General features: G+C 55.5%; 3 protein-coding genes and 1 long non-coding RNA gene across 6 annotated transcripts in view; 2 read left to right on the top strand and 2 right to left on the bottom strand.

Moving 5' to 3' along the window:
* Positions 1-2,753: 2,753 nt before the first annotated feature.
* CNP (2'',3''-cyclic nucleotide 3'' phosphodiesterase) lies at positions 2,754-9,309 on the bottom strand. 2 transcript variants are annotated; one of them, XM_074561534.1, is made up of 4 exons: positions 9,189-9,309; positions 6,371-7,040; positions 5,640-5,782; positions 2,754-5,152 (listed from the first exon to the last, which is right to left on the bottom strand). In XM_074561534.1, exons 1-4 carry the CDS (start codon positions 9,189-9,191, stop codon positions 4,700-4,702), a joined length of 1,269 nt encoding a protein of 422 aa, XP_074417635.1. In that variant the 5' UTR covers positions 9,192-9,309; the 3' UTR covers positions 2,754-4,699. The 2 variants fall into 2 exon arrangements, with proteins under 2 accessions (XP_074417635.1, XP_074417636.1); XM_074561535.1 differs by lacking the exon at positions 9,189-9,309 and adding an exon at positions 7,231-8,034.
* Positions 7,971-15,087, top strand: LOC141732493 (uncharacterized). The gene is made up of 4 exons (XR_012584124.1): positions 7,971-8,113; positions 8,239-8,477; positions 12,848-13,034; positions 13,138-15,087. It is a non-coding gene; the product is annotated as an uncharacterized LOC141732493 (long non-coding RNA).
* Positions 9,753-21,169, bottom strand: ODAD4 (outer dynein arm docking complex subunit 4). Its single transcript, XM_074561532.1, has 12 exons — positions 20,912-21,169; positions 20,195-20,326; positions 19,714-19,867; positions 17,679-17,740; positions 16,486-16,636; positions 15,302-15,526; positions 14,034-14,241; positions 12,495-12,581; positions 12,072-12,268; positions 11,777-11,877; positions 10,879-10,957; positions 9,753-10,073 (listed from the first exon to the last, which is right to left on the bottom strand). Exons 1-12 carry the CDS (start codon positions 21,023-21,025, stop codon positions 9,901-9,903), a joined length of 1,683 nt encoding a protein of 560 aa, XP_074417633.1. The 5' UTR covers positions 21,026-21,169; the 3' UTR covers positions 9,753-9,900.
* A 2,171-nt stretch (positions 21,170-23,340) lies between these two features.
* ACLY (ATP citrate lyase) overlaps positions 23,341-23,597 on the top strand; it is a 29,193-nt gene continuing 28,936 nt past the window's right edge. For both annotated transcript variants that reach the window (XM_074561525.1, XM_074561524.1), the window contains exon 1: positions 23,341-23,463. The gene's annotated coding sequence lies outside the window, so the exon portion shown is untranslated. The remainder of the gene's footprint in view (positions 23,464-23,597) is intronic.

Here is a 23,597-nt window from a genome sequence, read left to right as displayed (position 1 = left end):
GCACGGGGGGGTTGAGCGGCGTTGGGTGACCCCCGTTGCCTGGGGACAACAGGGCAGTGGCCATTGTCACCTCCATCGCGTCCTAGCACGGCCCGGAGACACGGGGGACTGTTTCTTTCAGAAAAACCTCCTCAGACCTGCGTTGCCCGAGATGTTGTTTTTAACACTTGGTAGTTACAGAACGTTCACGGGTTGTGTTTTGTACGGGGAACCTTAGCGCCGTGTTCTTGCGGCCTCCCCGGCTTCCGCCGGCTCCCCAGGAGCTGCCAGACGGAGGAATTTGCCGTAGAGATAACGAATAAGTATCTGGAAGTGGAATTACGCCCGTGCTTTTTCTAGAGCGGTAAAGAGCTGGCGGCTGTAGGGGAAGCGCAGCGGGACGTTGGTGCGTCGAGCCCTGTTCGGAAGTGTCCCGGTCCCCGTGCTGTGACCGTAGGGCACCGGGGGAACTGGGCAGCTGGGAGCAGCCCGTGGTGAAGCCCTTCCTTTTGATGAGAGAGTTTCCTTCTGGAAGTCAGCCTTTGTAATTACCGAAAGGTTTCTTTTTTTGGCGTAACGGCGAGAGCCTCGATACGTGACCCTGAGCTGTAGCTGAGCCCGGCGCAGGCCCTGTCCCGCTCTGCTGGGGGGGCAGCCCCAACACAGGGGGCTTGTGCCATGTGAGGCACGGTTGCCCTTCAGCCCAGCAGCCCCCGTCCAGGGATTCCCAAGGGGAAGGGTCGGTGCCGAGAGCTCCGGCCCGTGGGACGTAGCGGGAGGCAGCAGAGCTGCCCCGGCTGGAAGCCGGAGCGGGTGGCGTGTACGGGAGGGAGCTTCCCGCAGCCGCGATGGAGGCAATGGCTGCGGAACAGCTCGGTAACGGACGGAGCGGCCTCCGGCTCCCGCTGTGGAAGTTGTCGAGTAGAGGGGGAACGGTGTGTGCGGGGAGCTGGCTCCGGCAGAGCGAGCGTGCGAAACGGGGCCCCGCTGTCGGGACTCTGCAGCGATTACGCGGGGACGGGGAATTGTTTGATCGTTGCACTTTCCCTGGGTGGTTTTTCGCCTGGTCGGGACGCTCGCCGTGCCTGAGCTGCTGCCGGGATAGTTTCAAACGGTGAAATGTTGTTGCGTTCCCATGAAAATGGAAGCGATTTCATGCTCGAAAAATGAAAACCTGCATCAGTAACGTCAGTGCGTGGGAGGTAGTTGCATGTGCGACGGTCTGACCTCCAGACCTCAAAGCCTGGTGTGTGTTTTTGCTTGTGTGGATTTACTTTACAAATCGGACGCTGCGTCAGCCCCACCTTTTGCAGGGTGGGGGGGATTGAGGGAATCCTTTCCAGAGGCACCGGAGCTGGACTGGAATCGGCTGTAAAGACCATTAAGATGCTTCTGGCTGCCGCTTTGACAGGCGCTTCTTTGTTTCTGCTGCAGATGCTACATAGGAAAGTCCGTGGTTTCGTTTGTGAACTTGGAAGTGTTGCTGTAAAGCTGGACCCTTAGCGCTAAAGGCTTCTGACTGTTCTGTAAATACATCGATGCAGGTGGGGGGCGGGAAAACAAAAAAAAAAAAGAAGAGATGTTGTTTCGTTTCCGATAGGGGAAACTGGCTCCGCTGCTGTGCCCCCGCCAGCGCCGGAGGCTGCGCTCGGCCGATGGAGTGACCAAAGCGTTCGGACCACGCAGCGGTTTGCTCTTCTTTCGAAATTTACTTCCTGGGTTTCAAGTAATAAGTAAAGATATTCACTTGTCTTCAAGTGGATGGTTTTCATCCTGTTTTAAATTTGTGCCTTGTACCCTCCCCTCCCCTTTCGTAGGGAAAAGGGTGGCTCGTGTGGCCCCTCCGGGCGGCGCTGGGCTCCGGCCGGGCTGCGGGGCAGGGACCGGGCGGCAGCACTTCCCTCACCCCCCGCTCTCCAGAGGCCGCTCACGCAGCCGTTCTGGAGGTGTCCCCACTGTCCCTGTCCACCGGGGTTTTGAGAGATGATGCGAAATGCTTTGGCCTCCCTCGGGGTGCCCCGGCGTTCCCCGCGCCTGCAACCAGGGACAGGATTATCCCCCCTTTGAGCCACGCTGGACAGGTTCTCGCTCGAGCGCAGCTCCGCAGGGACGCGCCGGGAGCCGGGTGCCGAGGCGCAGCCTGGGCTGTAGCACGGGGTCACGGAGCTGGAGCTCCGGCACGGCCGGGCTGTTCGGGAAGGCAGGAGTTCAGTGGGAAAAGCGGGATGCTGCCACTGGGCGTGCAGCTTGGCTGCAGTTCTGGCACGGCCAACCTGACCTGGATTGCCCCCCCGTCCTCCCCCCAGTAGCTCGCGCTCCAAAAGGGAGCGGCGGGAAGCCTTGTCGGAGGGGTTGAGTGCGGAACAGCGAACCGAGCACCTTCCTTGCATGCGTATCGGCGGTGTTGTAACGACGTTAAGGAGTAGTCGAGACAAAACCAGGCACCGATGTGAAGCCACCTTGGAGAGGACGCGGGGCCCTGTGCTGCAGTATTTATCTGAATCGAAATTCGGAATGTTTACCTCAGTGTAAATATCTTAACCTTTCCCCTGGGAGGAAAGGAGTCTTGCATGGAGCAATCGCTGTCCCCATCGCTTTGCCAAACGCGTCACCCTCTCGAAGACGGGCTTCACGTCGGTGTGACACTGTCCCTCTCCGGACCCGTACCTTTCTAGGATGTGAATGGTAAAAATGTGAATATTTGTTGTTTACTTCATTAGGCATAATTCATAATGATGTGTTTATATGAAGAATATCACAGACTGAAGCAAAACCACATGCAATTGGTTTACTTTATTATAAACTGTATATGATGTACAAACTAATAAAAACTTAAATGACGACAGTCTCACTGTTGTTCTTGAACAGGCAAATAAACGAGATATTCCAGCCGTGCATTTCGGTGCTGGATGAGACCTGGAGCACGGGCTTGTTCCCGGGGCGCTGGAGGGAGAGGGGGGAGCGAGCTCCTGCACTGCCGCAGCGGCTGCTAAAGGCGTTTCGGGAGTTTCCGTGGGACAAACCGCTGTGAGATTTATTAGGAACGGCCCAAGCCGAGTGTCGGGCGCTCACCCCGCTGCCGCTGCGGAAGCCAGCAAGGGCTTCTCTGTTGGCGGTGAGGGAGGATACAGAATTTTTTATGATATAACGAGAATTTATCATCTGTCTTTTTGAAGCAGCAGGAATTGTTTTGCTTTACTGGCAAAGGTGCGGAGCGTTCCCCAGCTTCGTGTGTCTGTCCCCCCCCTCCCCAGCGTTCCTCGCCTTTGTTGTAAGCCTTGGGAGAAAAGCTCCTGGCCCAGGCAGCGCTGGGCGCCCCGAGCAGCGGTTGGCGCAGGGGAGCTGCCCCCACGCGAGCCCAGCACACGCTTGTCAAACACAGTAAGTATTTACATCTATTAATACGGGATTAATTTCACTACGCAGTTCACCAAACACGGAGCCATAGCATGAGTTTAAACTGTTGTCCTGACCTGAACCCGTTAGTTGAGCGTCGAGTTACAGTAGAGCCGTGACCACGCACCCACCGACGGGCTGGCCAACGGGCTGGCTACGAGCGAAAACAGAAGTTTCGATAAAACAGACTTAATAACAGAAGTGCTCGGTCAATAACTTTTTTTTTTTTCCAGCCAATGGTTTAGGTTTGAGCAGACGTAAGTTACGCAGTTACGGTACCTCCACTTACTTCCTAAATTACAGTGTTACTGCCATCCTAACTTAACATTCAAGTGCATTAGAGAAAAGTAGTAAAATCTTGCATGAAGTACAGCTCTATACTTCAGACACGATTTTAGTTTCTATAAAACGAGATGGAAAAGACGTTAGTTCATCTCTTCCACTCCCTGCCGAGGCAGGATTGTTCCCTACAGGACAAGGACACGACGGGACAGTGCTTGGTCCGGCCCGCTCGGACGTGTGAGGGGAAACAGCTGGAGCCGTGCTGCGCGAACCGCCTGCCTCCCCCGTCTTCCACTGGTTTCCCTCTGGGTGATTTTTTTTTTATATATATTTTTTTTTTATTTTTTTTTTAAAATCCACGATCGCTCTTTGGGACATCATCTGGCCACGCGCTTTCTTCTGTCCGCCCACCGGTGACTCCTCCCCGCGCGTGCAGCCAGGGACCCCGACCTGGGGTAGCGCAGGGCCGCACATTCTCCTTTCGGGCTAAACTATTCGTGCCGCGCTGGGCAGAAGTGACCCACGGTTGGGTCTTTACTGGTTTTTACCCAGTAACTCAGTGACCAGAGCGACCGCTGTCGGTTCCTGGGGTGTGGGAGAAGGGGGAGACGTCGCGCAGTTCACTTTGCTCGGCTTCAGAGCGGTTACGTACCTACGGGCTCTGCTCTGCCGCCGCTCATCGTGCTGACGGGTAAAGAGCTAACGATTGTGGTTCGTGGGGGAGTTAGGAAAGAGCGTAATTGATCTTCCTCCGAGGAAGAAAACAAGCAGAACACCACGGCTCGTTCTCGCCAAAACTCTTGCTTTCAAAGGCCGTCAGTTGCTGGTGCCAGCGATGGGAGAGTTTTCCTTTGTCGGGTGGGAGTTGCTTGTTTTCTTCCTTGTTCTGAGGCCGATGAACTCTCCCCAGAGGCGTCACACTGGGGCTGGCAAAGGGCTTACTTTAGTAAAGGTAGAATTATTTCTCTTTACAATTTTAAAGGTTACAGGAGTTACTTGCCTTTTAAAAACAAACCAGCCACCCGGCCGCCCTGCCCTGGCCCTAGATGATGGTGCAGGAGCTAAAAGCAGAGCCCCGTTTGTTGGTGCTCTGGGTCGGCACAAGTTTTCCTTTTCCGTAGTACCCTGAGAATATTGCCTTCACATCCATCTTTTTAGAAAGGGTGAGCATCCACATACCGTTATCAAAATACAGCAGTTTCCCTCCTCCAATTTCCCCCACTTGATCCCCTTTGTTCCCCGCCTTTTCCAGTTTCACAAACTCCAGCAGATCCAGCCCGGTCTGGACGGCTTCCACGCCGTTGGCGCAGCCGAGGGTGATGTGAGCCCGGCTGCCTTTCGGCAGGTTGTCGGTGGGCAGGATCTTGTCGGCGTCCCCCGGCCACAGCAGCAGCTGCTGTTCGCTCAGGTCCACGCGAGCCCCGACAGTTTTTGTGGTGATGAACAGGGCAGAAACGGCCAGGGTGAAGCCTTTGCCGTAGGAAGCCTTCACAGCCTGGGAGGAGGGAGAGAGGAGCGCGGCGTGAGCGGCTCGGGGGCCTCGACAGGTTTGAAACACTCCGTACAACCGGGGAGATCGTGGCCTGACCTTCCTGCTCCGTGAATCCGGAGCCGGTTACATCTTTTTCCCTTCACAAATTCCGCTATTTAACTCGGGCTTCTCTGTTTTGATATACTTTAGCTGGAACCGCAAATACCTGAATTTATCATCATTCAGATCACGCTGTTGGGGCCGATGCTGGAAGTTTTGGGGGGGGGGCGGGGGGCAGGAGGATTTTGTTTGGAAACCAACAGGGAACAGTCACCAGCTCGCCCACAATTACGACTTTTCTATCGCACGGGCCACGTGGATGCGGTTACTGTCCCTCCAGTCCCCCACCTCGGCAGGGCCGTGGCCTCAGCCCACCCCGGGGGCTGCGGGGTCCCTGCCGGGAACGGGGGAGGCTGGGTGCTGGGGGGGGGGTCGCAGCCCCCGTACTCACTTCTTGCTGGGCGTATTCCTCGGCTCCAGCTGCTTTTCCGAACTCGGTGTATTTTGTGGTGCAGTGTAAGACTCCAGGCGGCCTCTTCACGAAGTAGCTGGTGAGATCGATTTTTATTTTGGGATCGTCAACAGCGGAAGCAACTGCAAACGCAGGTAAACAATGTCAGTGTCATAAACCTCAGCCCCGAGGGCCGCCCCCCACAAGCCTGAGCCCCATCTCCCCTTTCTTCACCAGCCCGTCCTTCGCGTTTCGTCTTTGTTGCTGCTGAAAAGGATCAGATGGGTTAAAAAAAGCTCCTCCTTCCACCCAGGCTAACGGTGGATGTGGGTAGAAAACGGGAGCGTCTGCGCATCACCGCAGCTCGTCTTAACCCTGCCCTTGCACGAACCCCTTCGGGGACAGGAGGGCTCAGTCCTTCCCTTCTGCCTTCGCCCCACGGCAGCACCAGGGGCTGCCCGGCCCCGCCGTGTCACGCAGCTGCCGCCCACCCCCAGCTCCCCACCCTCTCACCGCTAAACTGCCTCCTTAGCGAAAACGGCCTCGTTTGTTTTCACTTACAGCAGTGACTTTGTCAACTATGGGAAATGGATTAGGATCTTTAAACAGTTTTTCTTGGGGCTGACTGTAACGAGAAATTCCCTTTAGAAGCTGACCGAGCTCTTTCTATTTGCTGCACGTTAACATTTCATCGACAGAGTAAGAACGCGGTAAGATCCTTCTATACATACAGTATTTGCTCTCCTTTTTGAAGGCTTTCAGGCTCCCGAGCTCATCTAAGAAGGCCTGGCCAGCCTTCCTCAGGATCTCGGAACTTCTTTTGCTCAAAAACCACCCAAAATACATGGGTAGGAATTCCTTCTCCAGGCTGGGCTTCATCTTCTTCAGCTCTTCCACCGACAGTTTCCACTGATTCTTGTCCTTCAGCTGCAAACAATCCAGTCGCCACTGGGTTTTGGGCTCGGCAAAGATGACTTTGTACCGGTATTTGTCAGCAATGTCAAAGAGTTGGTCCAGTCGTTCCCTCTCATGGTGAGTGTCATCCAGAACGATGACGCTGATCTCTCGTTTGCAATAGTCAACTAGATCCTCGTCCACCTTGGAATATTCTTCAGGAATGGTGCTTCTTACTACAGGTGTGATTTTATAGTTATCGACAGAGATGACCTTGCAGGCGTCTTTGTACCGGTCTTGAACGGCCTGGGCGAGCGTGGACTTCCCGCTGCCGGGCAGCCCTCTTAAAATCAAAAAGGTTTTAGATTCTTTGAGCGTGGAGATGGTGTCTTCATCGTCAAGGAAGGGGAACTGCAAGCTCTCGGGTCTTTCTTTCGCTGACTGAGTAGACATCTTTCTAAATATTTTAGGCAGGAACGTGTGACTCTTCTTTGAGAAGCCTTTGTTCTGAAACGCGAGAAGAAAAGAGTTTTGCAGGTGAGCAGCACCCCGGAGCCCGCGCGCTCCCACCGCACGAGCACGTGTCGCCCGGCCCCTCTGCGGGGAGGAGGCGGCGCAGGGAACGGGGGCTGCCCCGCGGGGCTCAAACAGCCTCTTGGGGCCGCCTCGGCCAGACCCCCGGCCCCGGCCGTCCCACCTGAGGAGCTGGGGGTGCTGCTCCGTCCCCTGCTCCGTCCGCTGCTCCGGCCTGGCCGCTGCCGTCCTCCTGACCAGGAAGGGGAAGTTTTACCCGTCACATGGCAGCAGCAGCTGCAGTTTCACAGGCACCACAAGCTGCCGCGACCCCGGCAGAGGCTCCGACTGTCGCATTTGTGTCTGAGCATGTCAATAAACCCTCGGTGAGGAGGGTGCTGCGGGGAACTCCGCCGCCAGATGGGAAATGAAAGTCCCAGCAGGTTGTGGCGGGTGCTGCCGTCTCAGCGCTGCAGCTGCGTAAACAGACTGCAAAGGGCTTTCTGTCCGCCCGGGGATCCTCGTCCCCGCGGGAAAGGCTGTTGCTGAGCACAGTCCGGGAGGAGACAGTCTCTCGCATGAAGAACGGCTGTTTCTTCCCGCTGTACTGGCCACCAGCACCCCCAGTGCCTCCCAGGAGGGAGTTTGGGCTCCTCCTGTGATAAAATCGCTTCCCGCAAAGCCAAGCCCCGTCCCAGCAGCGCTGAGCTGAACAGGAAACCGAAACCAGCCCTCCCGGCAGACAAAGCAAGGCCAGAGCCGGGAAGCGCTGCTGGCACTGTCTCTCCCTCCCCTCCTGCCAGCAGCTCCGGTAACTGGAATTCCCAGATTAATTCCCCGAAGGGCCTGGGAAAACACGGGACTGGAAGGAAATGAGGGATTTCTCCAACTGTGTGAGTTTTCAATAGCACCATCGGGGCAGCTGCTGGTTTTTGCGTCCATATGTGACCTCTCCCCTTCCCATCCCGGCCTGGCCCAGCCCGTGACCGGCTCCGGAGCGGAACGCTGTGCCGGCAGCCCCGGAGCAACACTGAGGAGTGAGCTGTGCCTCCGAGGCAAAAATCGAGGTGGGTTACAGACTACATAGATGCTCTGCCCACGGCAGAAAAATACAGCTTTCCTGTCTGCGGAGTGAAGCCATTGTTTAAAAAATAACTATTCAGTTGATTAACTTTCCTATCTTTTATTCCAGAATTCGGAGATGGGTTTTGGTTCCAAAGCACCCTGGGCCCAGGAGCTGCTGGGATGGGGATGTTGGGTCAGCTTCCCCCTGGGACGGTGAGCCCCGAGCACCACGGGGTGGCCCTGCGCGCTGCCGGCACGGTGTGGCATTCCTGCCACGGGAATGGATGGACCTCTGGGAAGAGCGATGCCCGGACGGTTCTCCCGGGACCCCCGACGTTGGCTTCCCCGTAGATTCGGGGCTCCCAGGTACAGGGGGAAGCGGACGGCGTGAGCCACCTCCGAGGGCTGCCCCTCGCAGTGTGGGGGTCCGGCGGGCTAGGAGGGCTGGTGGGGCCGGGCTGGCCTTGCTGCCCTGCGGCCGGGCCCGTGGCCCAAGCGAGGGCTGGCCCAGCCCCGCTATTTTGCTGAAGGCAGCTGCTGGCAGTGGCAGTAACTGAGGCCGCTTTTCAAAGGCGCAAACAAAAGAACAATAATAGAAACCACCCTCCGGCCCCATTGTTTGGGGGCCAGCTTGGAGGATAATAGTCGCCTTCATGGGACGGGGCCACGCAGGGCCCGGCCGGACAATGGTCCCACAGAAGCCGCCTCGGCGCAGCGCGGGGCTCCCGGGGGGACAATCCCCCATTGAGCCCGCGCCCCGTCCCGTCCCTCCCCGCCGTCCCCACAAAGCTCCCGCTGTCCCCGGGCTCCCCGAGGGGCGGCAGGGACCGGCCTGGAGATTGCGATGCTCCGGCCACCGGGGCGCCGCAGGTGCCCGTACCCCGGCTGCCCCCAGGGAGGGAGCCGCTGCGCCCCCCGTTCCACCGCGGGGTCCCGGGGGCCGGAGCCGCTCCCGGCTGCACCCCGGGCCCGGCCCGCACGTGTCGGCGACGCCGCCGGCGCCTCCTCTCCCCCCCCCGGGAACCCGACCCCGCGCCCCCGGGGGGGGGTTCGGGGGCTGCCCCGTCCCGCACTTACCATGGTGAGGGCAGCGGCTCCGGGGCGGCCGCCGGTGCGGAGCGGCGCGGCGGGGAAGCGGCTCTGGGGCGGGCACGGCAGCGGCCCCTTTCATAGCGCCGGGCCCCCCCCTCCCGCCGCCGGCTCCGCCCGGGGCCGGGCCGGGCCCGCCCCGGGGGCGGAGGGGGGTGTCCCCTGCCCGGTTGGGGGGCGGACGTGGGGGGTGTCCCCAGCCCCGTTGTGGGATGGAGGGGGATGTCCCCTGCCCGCGTGGGGGCGGAGGAGATTGTCCCCAGCCCTGTTGTGGGGCGGACATGGGGGGCGTCCCCTGCCCGCTTGGGGGGCGGAGGAGGGTGCCCCGTTGCTCGGGGCGGGGGGTGGGTGAGCGGAGGGGGTGTCCCTTGCCCGTTTGGGGGGTGGAGGGGGGTGTCCCATGCCCGCTTGGGGGGCGGACACGGGGGGCGTCCCCTGCCCGCTTGGGGGGCGGAGGAGGGTGTCCCGTTGCTCGGGGCGGGGGGTGCGTGAGCGGAGGGGCTGTCCCTTGCCCGCTTGGGGGGCGGAGGAGGGTGTCCCCTGCCCGGGTGGGGGGCGGAGGAGGGTGTCCCCTGCCCGGGGAGGGAGGGGGGCGCGGAGGGGGGGCGGCGGCGCCCTGGGCAGGCAGGAGAGAGCCGGGCTGCGGGCAGAGCTCGTGTTTGCCGCACCGGGACGCTCCAGCGGGGTTCGGCGGCGGCTCCTAGGGCTTCGGCCCGGCTCCGCTCTTCTGCTCCTTCCCTTCTTTGTTGTTTCCGAGCTCTTTATCCTTCCTGGCCTCGTCTTTTTGCTTTTCCTCTTCCGGAGCCTCGGTGCCCTCTCTCTCCCGCTCCCTCTCCGCGGGCTCCAGGGTGTTTTCGCTGGTGAAATCATAATCTGGGGGGGGGAACGACAAAAGCGACGGTCAGGCAGGTTCCAGCAGCGAGCAAACGGCGGGACACAAAAAAAAATAAGACACACACACCCCCCCCCCTCCCCGGCCTCCATCACTCAGTTACAAAGCTCCCCTCTATTTTCCGTCCGACGGGGCTCGGTTTGCTGACGGTGCCGGGTGCTGAGCGCCCCCCCCGGGCTGGGGAGGCCCGGGCAGTGCTGCCACCTCCTGCCCGGGGGCGACACAGCCCCGAGATGAGCGCGGCGGTGGGTGAGAGTTCCGTGCTTTTTACAGCAACGGTTTTAATTCAATACCCGTAAAGAAATCAATACTTTTATACCGTGGGGCTTCTAAGAGGCAGCCGATGTCTCCGAAGGCCTCAGCGCTGCGGATCTCAGGGATTCGCGGTCACGGTTTGCTGCTGGCTGCGCCCACCACGCTGCACGCTGGGCGCTGGAGCTGCTTTCAGCATTATTAAAAGCAACTTTTTAAATGGGTGGCACTGAAGAGTGAAACCAGGCTCCTGGTTATCACGGTTGGCGTCGCTTACTTTGGTTTAGACCAGCTCAAAGATTAAACCTTTGCTGCCAAAAAACTGAAGTCACAGATTATAACTACGCTATAGCTTCACGTACAAATTAACTCCTGCAACTGTGGACTAGTGCAGGGGATGCACCATGGGCCAGAAATTTGGAAGTTTCTACCTGGAAATAGGGTGGTTTGTTCCCATGCCTCGGTCTGTGCTACAGAGAAGGAAAGTGGGGAATTTTTATATTTATGGGGTGCAGAGGTCTGAATGACAACTACCTTTAAGAGAGTAAACTCTTGTTTCTTTTCTTCTTTCGTTCAGCTCTTCGATGAAGCTTTTGCTCACGTAATCTAAGGCCTGAAAGTGATACAGCTTATTAAGAAAAGCTCCAGAAATGCAGTTACCTATCTGAGTTTTTCCTGTTTTCTTTTGATCTGTGCTATCATCACCTGGTCCTTTCCTACCATAAAACTCTCTGCAACGATATGTTTCCTTTCTCCCTGCAGTGGTTGCTACCTGTTAGTATCCCTTGCCAAATGTCTCCTCCCCTGAAGATCCCAACTCTCTGGCGCCGTCGTTTCTCTTCCAGCAGAACAGACTCCGCTGAGCTCTGGCCACCCCAGAGGGACGAGCAAACAGGGAGGTGGAGGTGCTGCAGCTGGCGCTTGGCCGGCCGGGCGCCCCCCGATCCCCCACAACCCGCTGTCGGGTAGCACAGGCTGGCTACCAGGCCACGTGGAATGCTTGACCTGGGCCACGGGCCGTGCCCAGATGTTCTGCCCCTGATGCCAAGTGGTTTCTTTGGGACGCTTTGGAAAGGCCAGAAAAGGGTGAGCTGTGATCAGCAGCTGAGCGCAGAGACGGCACCGCCGTATTCCGTGTGTGAAATCCGTGCCCCAGGGAGGTCAAAAGAAAAATTTCCCTTGATCTGCGCAGGGCTGGGCTTCACTCTTTATATGTTGTACTGGTCCATAAACTGGGGTTAAGTCTCCTGAGCCAGGAGGTTTCATAACTTTCAATATGCAAACTGCTTCAGAGGCTGCATTCCCCCCACCCCCCCTTAACCCACTAGCCACGTAGTGAGGCCTTCTCAGCTCACAGGAGGCCAGACAGTAGTTACAGCTCACTCGCTGGTGCTGCCCCACACTCCTACCCCCTTCACAACAACCCGCTTACAATGATGATGGCCTTTTGAGCAGCTTCATCGTGAATAAGCTTTGCCTTCTCAAGTGCTTTTTCAAAGTTCATGATTGCAGGCTGGTAATTCTTTAATTTTACTGCAACAGACAAATGAAAATATCTATTTTAACCCAAGATCAAGAGAACGACGACAGTTAATCAAGCAAGTCTCTGATGAGAGGTCTTGACCTGAACAGGGATTTGGCTGTTAAATCACAGAGATGTTCCCACTAAGATGCGGAACAGACTGGCGGTTCCCTCCTTAGAGCAAAATTTGTACCAAAGCCTTTACCTTGTGCTTGTGCCACCAGGACAGTGGCATGGAGCTGCCACTCAACGTCTCCTCCCTCATCTGCTGACTGCAGGGACTTCTGTCCATAATTTTGGGCTGCTTCAGCTTTATTCAGCTCCAGGTAACATTGGCCAATTTCATGGAACAGCCAGGTCTTCTCCAGGCTGGATTTTGCCATTGGAATCTTCTCCTCCCAGCTTCAAGCAGAGAGTCAGACAGACAGACATTTACCGACTCTCACCAGATGCCGTTGTAATTTCAACCACTGATTCTATAAACAAAGGGTTCCGGGTACTATTGGTATGAAAAATTTCACAGCCCTCTCCCCCCCACCCCCGCTAGCAGTATGAATAAACAAACTGAAAAGACATAATCTATTAATTCAAAATACGTTACGCGTTTTCTGTTACTAATTTTACATACGTGTCAACGGCTTGCTGGAATTTGCCCATTCTGGCATAAACTCTGCCGATGTTATCAAGGGCTCTGGATACGGCATCTGGCAGGTTGCTGCATTGAAAAGAAAAAGAAACTGTAGGAGCTGAAATAGTCTTGTTCCTTTTACAATCCGTGCTTTCTTCGGCAGGTGTGTTTTCTTTGGTGCTCAACGTGACCTCAGGCTAAGCGTTGAGAATTAGAGGTAAAGGACCAGTGTCAGACCGAAAGTCTTAAAATCAAGATAGATTTTTTTGTTTTTATCTACAGCTGTTGCAACTGACACCCCATAAGACACAGGGGAAAAACGGCTCAGTTTTGTCTTTGATTATTTTTTTTAGGTGCAACTCTGGCAGTCCGTGGGAAAGTCTTTCCGCTTTTCTTTGCCTCAGTTTCCCTTTGTTGCCTTGTGGGTCCTACGGGAGCGCCCTACCAACTCCTAAGCCCCTAACACCAAGACACGATCCCTGTCCGAGAAAAGAGGGAAGGCCCAAACCCGTGTCTGCAGGCTCCTACACCAGACTCCTGGTAACACCCAGCTCCTGGGGCTCTCAATGAGCCTTTGCCCCGTGCCGGAGGCAAGTCCCCGTAATAACGTAGCCTCTGGACTTTAATTTTTTTCCTTAATTAGGCCTCTCTCCCCTCTTCGGAAGTGGCCTGCTTTGACTCGCCTTCCATTACAAATGAAGAAGCTGATGAAAGGAGAGGACAAATCGCCCGCCAAAGGCTGGGGGCGATGCGGGTCCCGAGCACCGTCTCCTCGCCCCCGCTGTGAAGTGGCCACCAGAGGGCGAGCCCCCCCCGGCGCTGCGCTTCTGGCCTTTCACGCAACTTCACGGCGCTTTTACCGAAGTACTGAAACGACGCACCGCGTTCCTGCCCCTCCGCTGCTCATCCTTAACTTCATTTGGCGTCACTGGGGAGTGGAGATCACCCGGCGAGAGGCAGAAATTTCTTAGGCCAATATTAATTTCTAAAAGTGGTTTGTGAAAACGACGAACGATGTCAGTGTTTTCTCACGTGCTTTGCAAAACTCTCGCTAAATCTTCAGACTCCGTTTCGCTCCGTTCCGTTTTAGCTGAAAGAGCTGCAGAATGTGTTCTGTATGGGCAGGTAACTGTACCTCTTAGATAAATATTTCAAGCCTGCTATCCTGGTTTGAATGCAAATGATTTTAAGAGAAAACATAGGAGAAAACTTGTACAATTTAGAGCCTGACCTTCCTGAGAGGAAGGGCATAGTAGAGGCTAAAGTGCTGAGACTGGAATTTTTGTTCTCTTTTCCTTGCTTCAGCAGAGATTTAGATGTGCCACGTGGTCCAAGTCCCTTACAAATCTGCTTCAGGCTTCTTATTTTTGGAATAATGAGGGTAATAAGTCACTAGAGACCACAACACTGGGGCAGAGTCTGAATGCGTTGCCCCGTTAAATCTCCTGGTGAGAATTACAACGTTACCTGACGCTCAGACACCTTAACAGAGGTACTTTCTCCTCTTTCCCCCATCCACCTGAACTTCTCAGCACTTACCTCTGCCTGGCACATTCCAGATCCATTTTATGGCTTTGCAGAGCCGCCTCCAAGCGGCCCATCTCCAGCTGAGCATTCCCAATGCAGCTGTAGAGGTTTCCAATCAGCTCGTTCTTGTTGGGAACTTCATCATCTGACCACCCTTGTATTGTTTTTAGCACGCGCTCAGCTTTCTTGCAGCTTTCTTCAGGGGCATCGCCAGACAGCACTAGAGACAAAAAGGAGAGTTTAATGCTAGTGTGTGGACACAGTGATATCAGGGAAGTAAAAACTAAGTGCAGTCGTGCAAGTGTCGTGGCTTGAGCCCTCAAACCAGGACAGCAAGCCTCAGACAAAGCTTGGGAAAGGTTAGAGCTCCAAACTCTTCACGCATCTCCTACACTCCTCCCTCCAATCTCCAAGAAATCTGTCCCTGGGAGATGGAGCTTCTGATCCTCCCCCCGGCACTGCTGGAAATCACTTTCATCCCAGCAAGCACGGGGAAATGACTCTGGTAACACCTCACGCTAGCTGAAGAATAATAAAGGAGAATGATCTTGTTGTCTGAGGCTTTTGAAAGCGCATAGTTATTGCAGCAGGGCAGCCTGGTCTTGGAGATGAAGTTCTAGCTACAGTACTTAGGGGTTTATCTCCTAAATCATCCCCTGGCACTGTTCATCGCGCCCAGCTGGGCTACAGGGCTGTGGGATTTAGGCTGCAGGATATTTCTGATGCTACCTTCATGGAGCTGATGCAGCTTAGAAGAACTGAATTGCGGTAACAACAAAATTCTTTTCCCTAGGCTGTAAAATATGTAGCACAGGAAGAGAGAAAGAAATCAGAAGTGGCTGAATTACTCCTTCCTTCAAGACCACTGTTTTTCAGCTTCTTCATCTCTCTACAATGGTATTTTTGCACTATAGAAATGATTAATTCCAGTGGCCTGCATTCTCTCAATAAAACAACTTCTGCTTACCAGCCCAGGCAGAGGCATTTGCTGAGCATGCAGCAGGGGCCCACCTGGCTTTGGTGTCTAAGTGGTGACCTGAAAACCAGTCAGCAAGGTCTCGAGTACAGAAAAAGATGAGAAAAAAAAAATATGTTTGGATTCTCTATCTAAGAAACTGTTGGGAAAGGCGAAGAATACAAAAGCAAACGCTTCCCCAAGACTGCCTACCAGTGTTTGTTAATACTTGCATTGCTTCTATTGTTCTGGTCTGTAATTACTACAGCAAATAATTACATGTGCCAACCATCATTTTCTTACTGCTTCCAGCCAGGACACCTACACATATCAATGTCCTCCATACTCTTCACAATGTATCTGCCAACCTCAGCTGGTTTTTGCTTCTTGTCCCGGATCCACCTTTGCTGCCGGAGCTTGCGCTCTCTCACACGGGCATAAATGGGCTTCTGCTGCTGCCAGAATTCACTGCGTGCGTCGAGGTAGGAAATGCCACTCAAAACCAGGTCTGCTACTTTGATCCCCTGCTTTGTGCTGCTCTCCATCAAATCTGAAAACAAGATGGTAGAACCCAGGAGAGTATTAATGTACATGAGGGATGAAGGCGCAGCGCAGTGCGGGACTGCTTGTGAACGGTCTTTGCTCTGAGAGATAGTCCTAGAAATAAAAGCCAGCAGTGCTCCTCAGAGCTGAGGCGATTAGGAGGGATGTTATGGAAAACTCTCTTGCTGTTATCCATTCCGTGTGTTTTAGCGAGCCAGCAGCCCCTGTGGCTGCTGCCTCCTCTGCTGATAGGAGCCAAGAAGGAGCCCGATTAATGGGGCCCAGCTGCGATGCGTGAGCCCCCCCGTCCTCCTGGGCAGAACAACCGCGTGGGGCACTTGTGCTGAAACAGCACTTGGAAAAGCGTTGTGGATTAGATTGCAAAATGGAAATTGAGGCGGCTTTTACATGCCTGGAAACCAGGTAGCCCACATGTATTATTATTGCTAGTAATACCATAAAACCTGTGAGTAGACCGAATTCTTAATTACTTCTCTCTAGTGCTGCTCTATTACTGGGTAGAGTTCCCTAGAAAAATGACTAAAGGAGAATCACCTTTCTGCCTAGTTTTAAAATAAGATACTTCTCCAAATCCCGCATCTTGATCTTAACAGCATTTATAACGAAACCACAAATGAGTTACAGTCTTATGAGCAACACTTTGCACTTAATTGTTAGTGGAATTTATCGTTATGACAGAAGTTAAGTAATTTGTAATGATCCTGCTTCTGCTGTTGATTTCATCAGCACAGATTGCTTTGAGTTGATTTATTGTTCGCTATAAAAGCCTGACATTGAATAGGGAAGGAACTATGCTCATACTTATGAATATTGGACCTGGCTCCAAAAATACCTGTACTCTCCAGACACTCTGCGAGCTCTGATACACGTAAGGAAGAGCAGCCATAGGGATATAAAAGGAACCTGCTTAGAAGGAACATTTAGTTAAATACAACGGATAAAGACCTTTGTCCTTGAGCAACTTTTCTAGGTAGGCCTTGTCAGCGTAAAGCTCTCCAAGAAGCTGTCGCTCTGTTTTTGGGTTCCTCACAGTCTTCTGTTTCCTTGTGCATTCCTTAGGCAGTTTGATTGGGAGTTTCTGATTTGCTTTTTTGACCTACAGCAAGAAAAAATAAAGGAAGTTGGGCGAGATTAGTGGGGAACATTAGTATCAGCAGAATTCTGTTTACACTCCGAATAAGCCAACTTATTTTTTAAATAAAAGCAAAAAGTCGGTGTCTCTCCGATCGCTTTGGTCACGAACAACCGAAATTTTGCACCTAATTGTGCTCCCTATATAGTTACTATATATAGTAACTATATATAGTTATGTGTTACTATAGTGTGCTCCCGAACAGGAGCGGGCACTATAGTAAGAGCGAGAATTAGTTCTGCCCCAGAGCCTTGTCCTGTTCTGGAGGGGTCCCCGGTCTGCGCTGGGGGAGAGGCAGGTCGAGCTGTCCACAGCCAAAGCACCAGAGACTGAAACAGCCAGGGCTTCTGAAACACCGGGAGCATATTTCTAAAGTTTCACATCCAAAATCCCAACAATTACAGTGCTAATGTTTAGGCTCCTTTATGCAGATTATTTTTAGCACTGACTACCCGTAATTCCAGCTGAAAGAAGCAATGAACGCTCGCTGCATTGACTTCAAAGGGAAGTGCGGCTTGGCATCTCAGAGGAACAAGGCACTACTTCAGTGGACCACCCCAAAAATTAAGCAACCGAGAAAGTGTCCATTATCAACAACGTGAACCTTAAACATCAGGTAAAACCAAAGTAAATATTGTAGATAAATGTACGCTGGCTGCGACCTCAGTGCTGTTACTTATTAGCCTTTGATGGGTCATCAGCAACACCCAACAGAAACAGGCTGGTGGGGACATTTCAGACTGGGCTTTGTTTCTCCTTGGCTGCTCTCCCCTGCCTCTTCTTTAAATTCTGCATAGCTTGAGCCAGAACTACATTAAAAGCAGGTGCATAAATACTGTCAAACGGATCTGTGGGCTTCCTGCGCTCAGGAGGCGCTTCACTAGACCAGCCGTATCCCCATCCATGTTGCCGCAGAAACTGTTAATCCTCTAATGCCTATTTCAGAAAGTATTAGCCCTGTAATAACTCCAGTTAGCTTCTAAAGCAAGAGCTCTTCAGACTGTACCTCTGCCTGCCTGCTTATAAAGCACAGATCCTCTTTACTCTCCAGTTTAACTGAGGACGGACCTGCAAAACCAGAGAAAACACTCGTTAGTGCTCAAGAACAGCAGTGCAGAGGCTTCAGAAATTAAAATGACCGTGAACGTGTCAAGCTTATAATGCCCTGTTTGAAATAAAGCTTTCTACTAATTATCTCGTATGAGATATGTAGCTGTTGGTATGTTCTGGAAGCCGGGAATAGAGCTCACAGATGCAGCTCCTCTCGGGATTTTAATTACTGGTTTCACAGGGCAGCAGGGGGCTCCCATCACAGCGCAGGTTTCCTACAGAGACATGCTACATCCTGCATGGAAACAGGGAAAAAAAGGATGGCAGGTTCTTCTGCGGGATCACAGCTGAAGTTTAGGGTGGAAGGAATGCTCTCAGCACAGGGATCTCCAGCAATCCAGAGAACTAGTTTAAAGCTTTTATGCACTGACATTAGGGCACAACTGCCATTTCATTGTCACTCTGACGTCCAGCTCTGCTATTCAGATTGCACTCCGGCAGCGGAGGTCAGAGTGAAAACCAGCTCTTCGGTTTGGGCTGGGCAGAAGGCAGGAACGAGCTTCACTTGCTGTAGGAAAGAGCTTTGCGGGCTGGCGTAGAAGGATTTTCTTCAGCGAGGCACCTGCGCCAAGATCAGCACTGCGAGTACACGTGTACCGTGGAAGGTGGGTGTTCCCGAATCTGCCAAGCAAAGCAGATTCAGTAAAGCAGTTTTGGGGATGTGCCCTGTTAATGTGTGTGCATTTCCCAACTACTGAAACATCTAGATCAAATGCTAACATGATTCCTTACTTCTTTTCCCCTGCATCTAGGAGCTATCGCTTGATTAAAAAAAGGTATTCTTGGGTTTTAATCTGTTCATTTGCCTACAGCCCAGATGCTTGAAGGCATTTAAAGCCCTTAGCTCAGTATATCAAGCATGGCAAGCATTTCAACTGAGAGTTGCAAAGATATCTAGGCGTTTCTACTAAGCTAAGAAAGCAGCAGTAACGGAGGAAAGCAAGCCAGAGCTGGAAACTTTCTCTGGTTTCTTAAATAACTATCACATCTGAAAGAGCTTCAGGCTTTTACGCCGCTGGGGCATGAAGTTAATCTGTGGTGCTGGAGGTTGGCTGAAATTTGGAAACTGATTTCAGGGAGAGTAAGGCAGTTAGAGATGCGGGGGCTGAGGGCCAGGTGCCGGGGTGTGCGGCAGGGCGTGCCCGGCTCCGTGCGGGGACAGGCGCTGCCGATCCACCTGCGCCATCTCTCACCGGCCGGGCGGGTTCCACAGCAGCGTTCCCAGCTGCGCACAGGCCACTCTGCGCACCCCTGTGTGCCCGAGAGCGGTGCGTGTCCTGTCCGTGCTTGCCTGCGTGTGACAGCGTTGCTAAGAGAAAAACTAAGGGGAAAGGGACAAGTTTTCCGTTTGCTTTGAACATCGCTGGGTCCTTGGCCTTTCCTGTCTCCTGCAGGACTGCGTTCTGTGATCTAAGCCAGCAGTTATGAAAGCTCCGTTGCAAGAGTCAACAGTTTCACTGGTCTTATGCAATGTAAATTGGAGGAAAGTCAGGATCTCAGGACAGCCAGTCTCAGGTAGCAAGGCAAATTTCATTACGAACTCTGAATATTAGGATAAAGATCTCAAAATGCATTCTGGAATCAGCAGGGCCGTAAGCAGATGAGCTGCTTTGTTCTGTATTACCTAGAACATTTTCATGGTGACTTTGGAAATTAGTGTCATAATTTACGTACATAACTGAAGTTATTAGACACTGTATATGAACAGGCATTGGGCCAAAGAAAGAAGAAGAAGAAAAGAACAGGGCTGTGCTTTTTTTTTGGCACTTCCTTGTTTCATCTGAGAAGGGCCACCGAGCACATGAATGCAGAACCAAAGAGACTGCGTTGTTGCAGGGTCCTTGGGTCACTTGCAGACGTAATTTGCCACCAGCCATCCACCGAACGGCTTCTGGCTGTGCTTGTGGGCACCGTGAAATGAAACATCTTACTTCCAATGCAGTTAATGATTGCCTCCTGGGACTTCTCGATACCCAGCCTGAACTTCTGGAGCTCTGGACGTAGTCTGTTGCCTCGATGATAAAACACTAACGCAAATTCAAAATCACCCATGGTATATAACGTCTCAGCTTTTTGGTAAAGCCCCTAAAATGACAAATGGAGGGGGGAAAAAAAAAAAAAGAAAGAATAACAAAGAGAAAAAAGAAGAGTTTCAGAGATCTTAATTAACTCCCCACTAGGCAGAAGTGAGAGTGCTGTGCTATCGCAATCTGCATACAATAAAATCCAGCCCTGGAACTCTTTCTCAGTTGTTGACTAAGGACCTCCACTTCTCTGACAGCAATACAAACGTCAAGGGGGTGTTAGAGTTAGCTGCTTCTACACGGTCCTGCCTCCCAGCCCCTGCAGGGTTTTACAGCTAACAGACCGGTCCTCGGCCACCCCACACTCTTGTCGCTTCGTGCTGTTTACCTTGGAGAAAGTTTTGTCGCTTTGGAGGGAAGCTTCGGCATCTTTCAGGGAATTTTCCGTGTCTCCAAGTTTCAGGAAACATTTTGAGCGGGCAACCAGACAGTGCTTGTCTGCTGCCCTCAGCTTCAGCGCCTGCAAGACAGCAGACACGAGTAAGTCACCAGTGCTGTGCTCAGCAGCACAAATACATGCAAGTACATAGATTTGATGCGACCTGCTCTGTCCTGACACGGATTGTGATGGTGGATGAGGATAAAAACACAACATTTTTACTCCAAAGAACACTCTCGTGATGTTCACACGTGGCCTCTGCCGCAGCCACCCCGTCTCTCCAGGCCGTGGGTGCTGCAGCCCTTCCAAGCACCCAGACAGGAGCTGTGCCTCCTGGCGCTGCCCCCCTGTGCCACCTCCCCCCGCGCACCGCCCCTCCTGTCACCTCCCTTCGTCCAGTGCCCTCCAGGCGCCCTTGGGGACACTTCCCTCCGTGCCACCACCTCGGCGGGTTGCCTCTCCTCACGCTGCCGCCTCCCGCGTCCCTCCGCGTCCCCCTTCCCTTCGTGCTGCCACCCCTGCCAGCCACCCCCACGTCAACCGGGTGCCACCGCCACCCACCTCCCCTTCGTGACCGCCACCTCCGAGTGTCACCTGCGGCCTCCGGGCCCCCTCCCGCCATCCTCGCTCCCCCCCACCCCATTCCGGGCGTCCCGCCGCCCTCACGTTGTCGAAGCAGCCCAGGGCCTTGTCGTACTCGCCCCGCCGGAACAGCAGCGTCCCCTCGGCCATGAAGCCGAGGAAGGTGCCGGCCGGCCCGCTGCCCGCCGCCGCCGCCATGCCCGCCCGTCGCCGCCGCCGCCGTCGCCTGGCAACCGTTGCCGGGCAACCGCCCCACTTCCGGCGCGGCGCCAAGCCCCGCCCAGGCGGTGACGTGGCGGTGGCGCGCCCGGGGACGTTTCCCGCGCCCCGGCAGCGGTTACCGCGCCGCCGCCGCCGCCGCCCCGCTGCTCCTGGGAGCGGCTTCCCCGGTCCCCGGGCTGGCGGCGCGGCGGCGGGGCTCGCTGGGGCGGGGGGTGCGTCCCTCCGGCCGCGGGGAACTGCGCCACGCCTGGGTCCCGGGAAGGGCCGCCCGCTGTGTCCCCGCAGCCGGGGGCGCCCTTCCCGGCCGCGCCGTTCACGGCGAGTCCGCTCAAGCACGGCGGTGCGGGGGAGGCGGGGCACGCGTGGTTGCGCGGCGGGGGTGGGGAGAAGGAAACGCCGGTTTTCCGCCCAAACGCGTGCGAGCCCTGACCGGCGGCGCCCGGGGCTGCACGGTGGTGGCTGGCGGTGAGTCGTGCTTCGCCTCTCCTGGCCCACCCCGACGGACCGACCGACCCAGGATCCGGCCCCCGTGCCGGGGTTTGTTCTGGCACCCCTGTTCCCAAAGCCCCGCGCTGGAGGCATGGCCAGAATCGGGGTGTGGGAGCGCCTGGTGAAACTGCTTCCCAAGAGCAGCCCGGCAAAGGCCGGGGTTGCTGCTGAGCGTCAGGTGGAACAGGTTCCTCCACTCAGCCAGGCCAGGAGCCGCTGCGACCGCGGGGATTTTGCCCGGGAGCCCCCCGCCTCCCTGGGATAAGCGTATCCAGAACTCTCCATTTGCTGGTGGCGCCTGTGACCAGTTTCATCACTGCAGTGTCCAGTTCCAGACAAGCAAATGATGGATGAGAGATGCTGCTGGTTCTCTCCTCCTATCAGCGATTTTAGTCCTGACTTTATTTTGGCCTTGGGTGAGACCCTGCCAAGAGGAATGTCTGAAGCAGTTTGTTCCTGCCAAGTGAGTCAGAGCGGGTGTGACGTGCCCGTGCTGCTCAGGGACTCGGAGGCTGCTCCGAGCCTGTAAGACTTAACTTCACCACGGGGAAATCGGGGCTGCTGCTGGGCTCTGGATGCAGCTCAGGAATGGCAGCACCTGTCCTGGCTCCCCGGGCTGCTGGGACGGAGCTGGAGCAGCCGCACAGCTCCGCGGCGTGGGAGGGAGGCAGGGTGTCACGCGAGGGTGGTGAGACAAACACCAGTTGAGCCCCGGAGTGGGAGGGCAGTGGGACACACCCCTGTCCCCAGGGAGGCGGGCAGGGAGTTTCAGACAGTTTAAGCCTTCGTAACTGTTTTCTGCGGAGACTTTCCCCGCTGGCATCGCAGGGTGTGACATGCTTTTCCCAACGAGGCAGGCAGGAGCATCATGTCTGTGTCCTCCGGTCCCCTGCATGGCTGCAGCAGGCCTGTGCTCCAGCCTGGTGACAATGTCACACCGCCCACAGCAGACCTCGCCTCTGGAGCAAAACTGCCTGCTCTCGTCAGAGAGACCACCCCAGCGTGCGTCCCTTCAGCGTTACTGACACATGCTTTAGTCAGAGGTTGGAAATACCAGGGAAAAAATGAATGTGCGATGGTTATTTCTGGCAAGGGAAGAGACATGATGTCTGCCCTTAGAGGCTTGGGGCAGTCAGGAGCAGGGAGGCAGAGTGGCTGCACGAGGCTTCAGAAATGGCTCTTTCTCCTGCCTGTTGTGTCTGATCTGTGTTACGCTGCCCCGTGTGTGTGGGAAGCACCTGCTGGCTGCGTCCTGGGGGCTTGCACTGCAGAGCCGGTGACCCCCAGTTCCATCTGCTGCTCCCCACCGTGGGCACCGCTGGGCCCCTCCCGTACCTGCAGTCACAACACTCCCCTGAGAGGTTTCCCGGCGCTGGGGAAGGAACGCCTGGGCCTGCCTCCACCGGGGTGCGGGTGTGGGCAGGCCTGGAGGGGTGCACGGTGCCCGTAGGCCCGCCGGTACAGGCCGCGAGGGGGTGGTTTATGGGGCTGCTCCGGTGCTCCGGGGCCCGGAGCCAGGTGGGGGGAGGCCGCTCCGCTCTTCTCCCCGACGGCAGAGCGTGACGGCGGGGTGACGCCAGCCCTTTGCTCCCTCTTGACGTCAGCGCTGTTGTCCCCACCGGGACCCGGGGGGGGGTGGGGTGGGTCACGGCCGGTGGAGGGCGGGAGCCAGGAGGCGGTGGTGGCGCGGAACTACAACTCCCACAATGCCCAGCGGCCGCGCCCCACTCGCACCGACCAATGGGTGTGCGCCCCGCCCGCTCAGGCAAGCCCCACGTGACGGCGCCGCCAGCCAATGGGAAGGCGCCGTGGCCCATAGCACGATGGGCCGGAAGGGGGGTGGAGGCCGCGCCGCGCCGCAGCGAACAAAAGGCGGCGGCGGGCGGGCGGCGGGCACTGTGCGGGGCGGCGGAACGGGCGAGTGGGTGAGTGGCGGGGGCGACTGTAGCTCGCCCAGGAGGGCGGCTGCGGATCGGTCTGGGCGGTGGTGGGGTGGCCAGGCTGAGGGAGGGCGCCTGGGACCACCGAGCCGCGCTACCGGGCCGCCGCTCGCCCCTGG

Source organism: Larus michahellis, chromosome 18, assembly GCF_964199755.1.
Source record: "Larus michahellis chromosome 18, bLarMic1.1, whole genome shotgun sequence".
NCBI lineage: Eukaryota > Metazoa > Chordata > Aves > Charadriiformes > Laridae > Larus > Larus michahellis.
The sequence above is the reverse complement of the archived record's forward strand: the minus strand, read 5'-3'. Positions and strand labels throughout refer to the sequence as shown.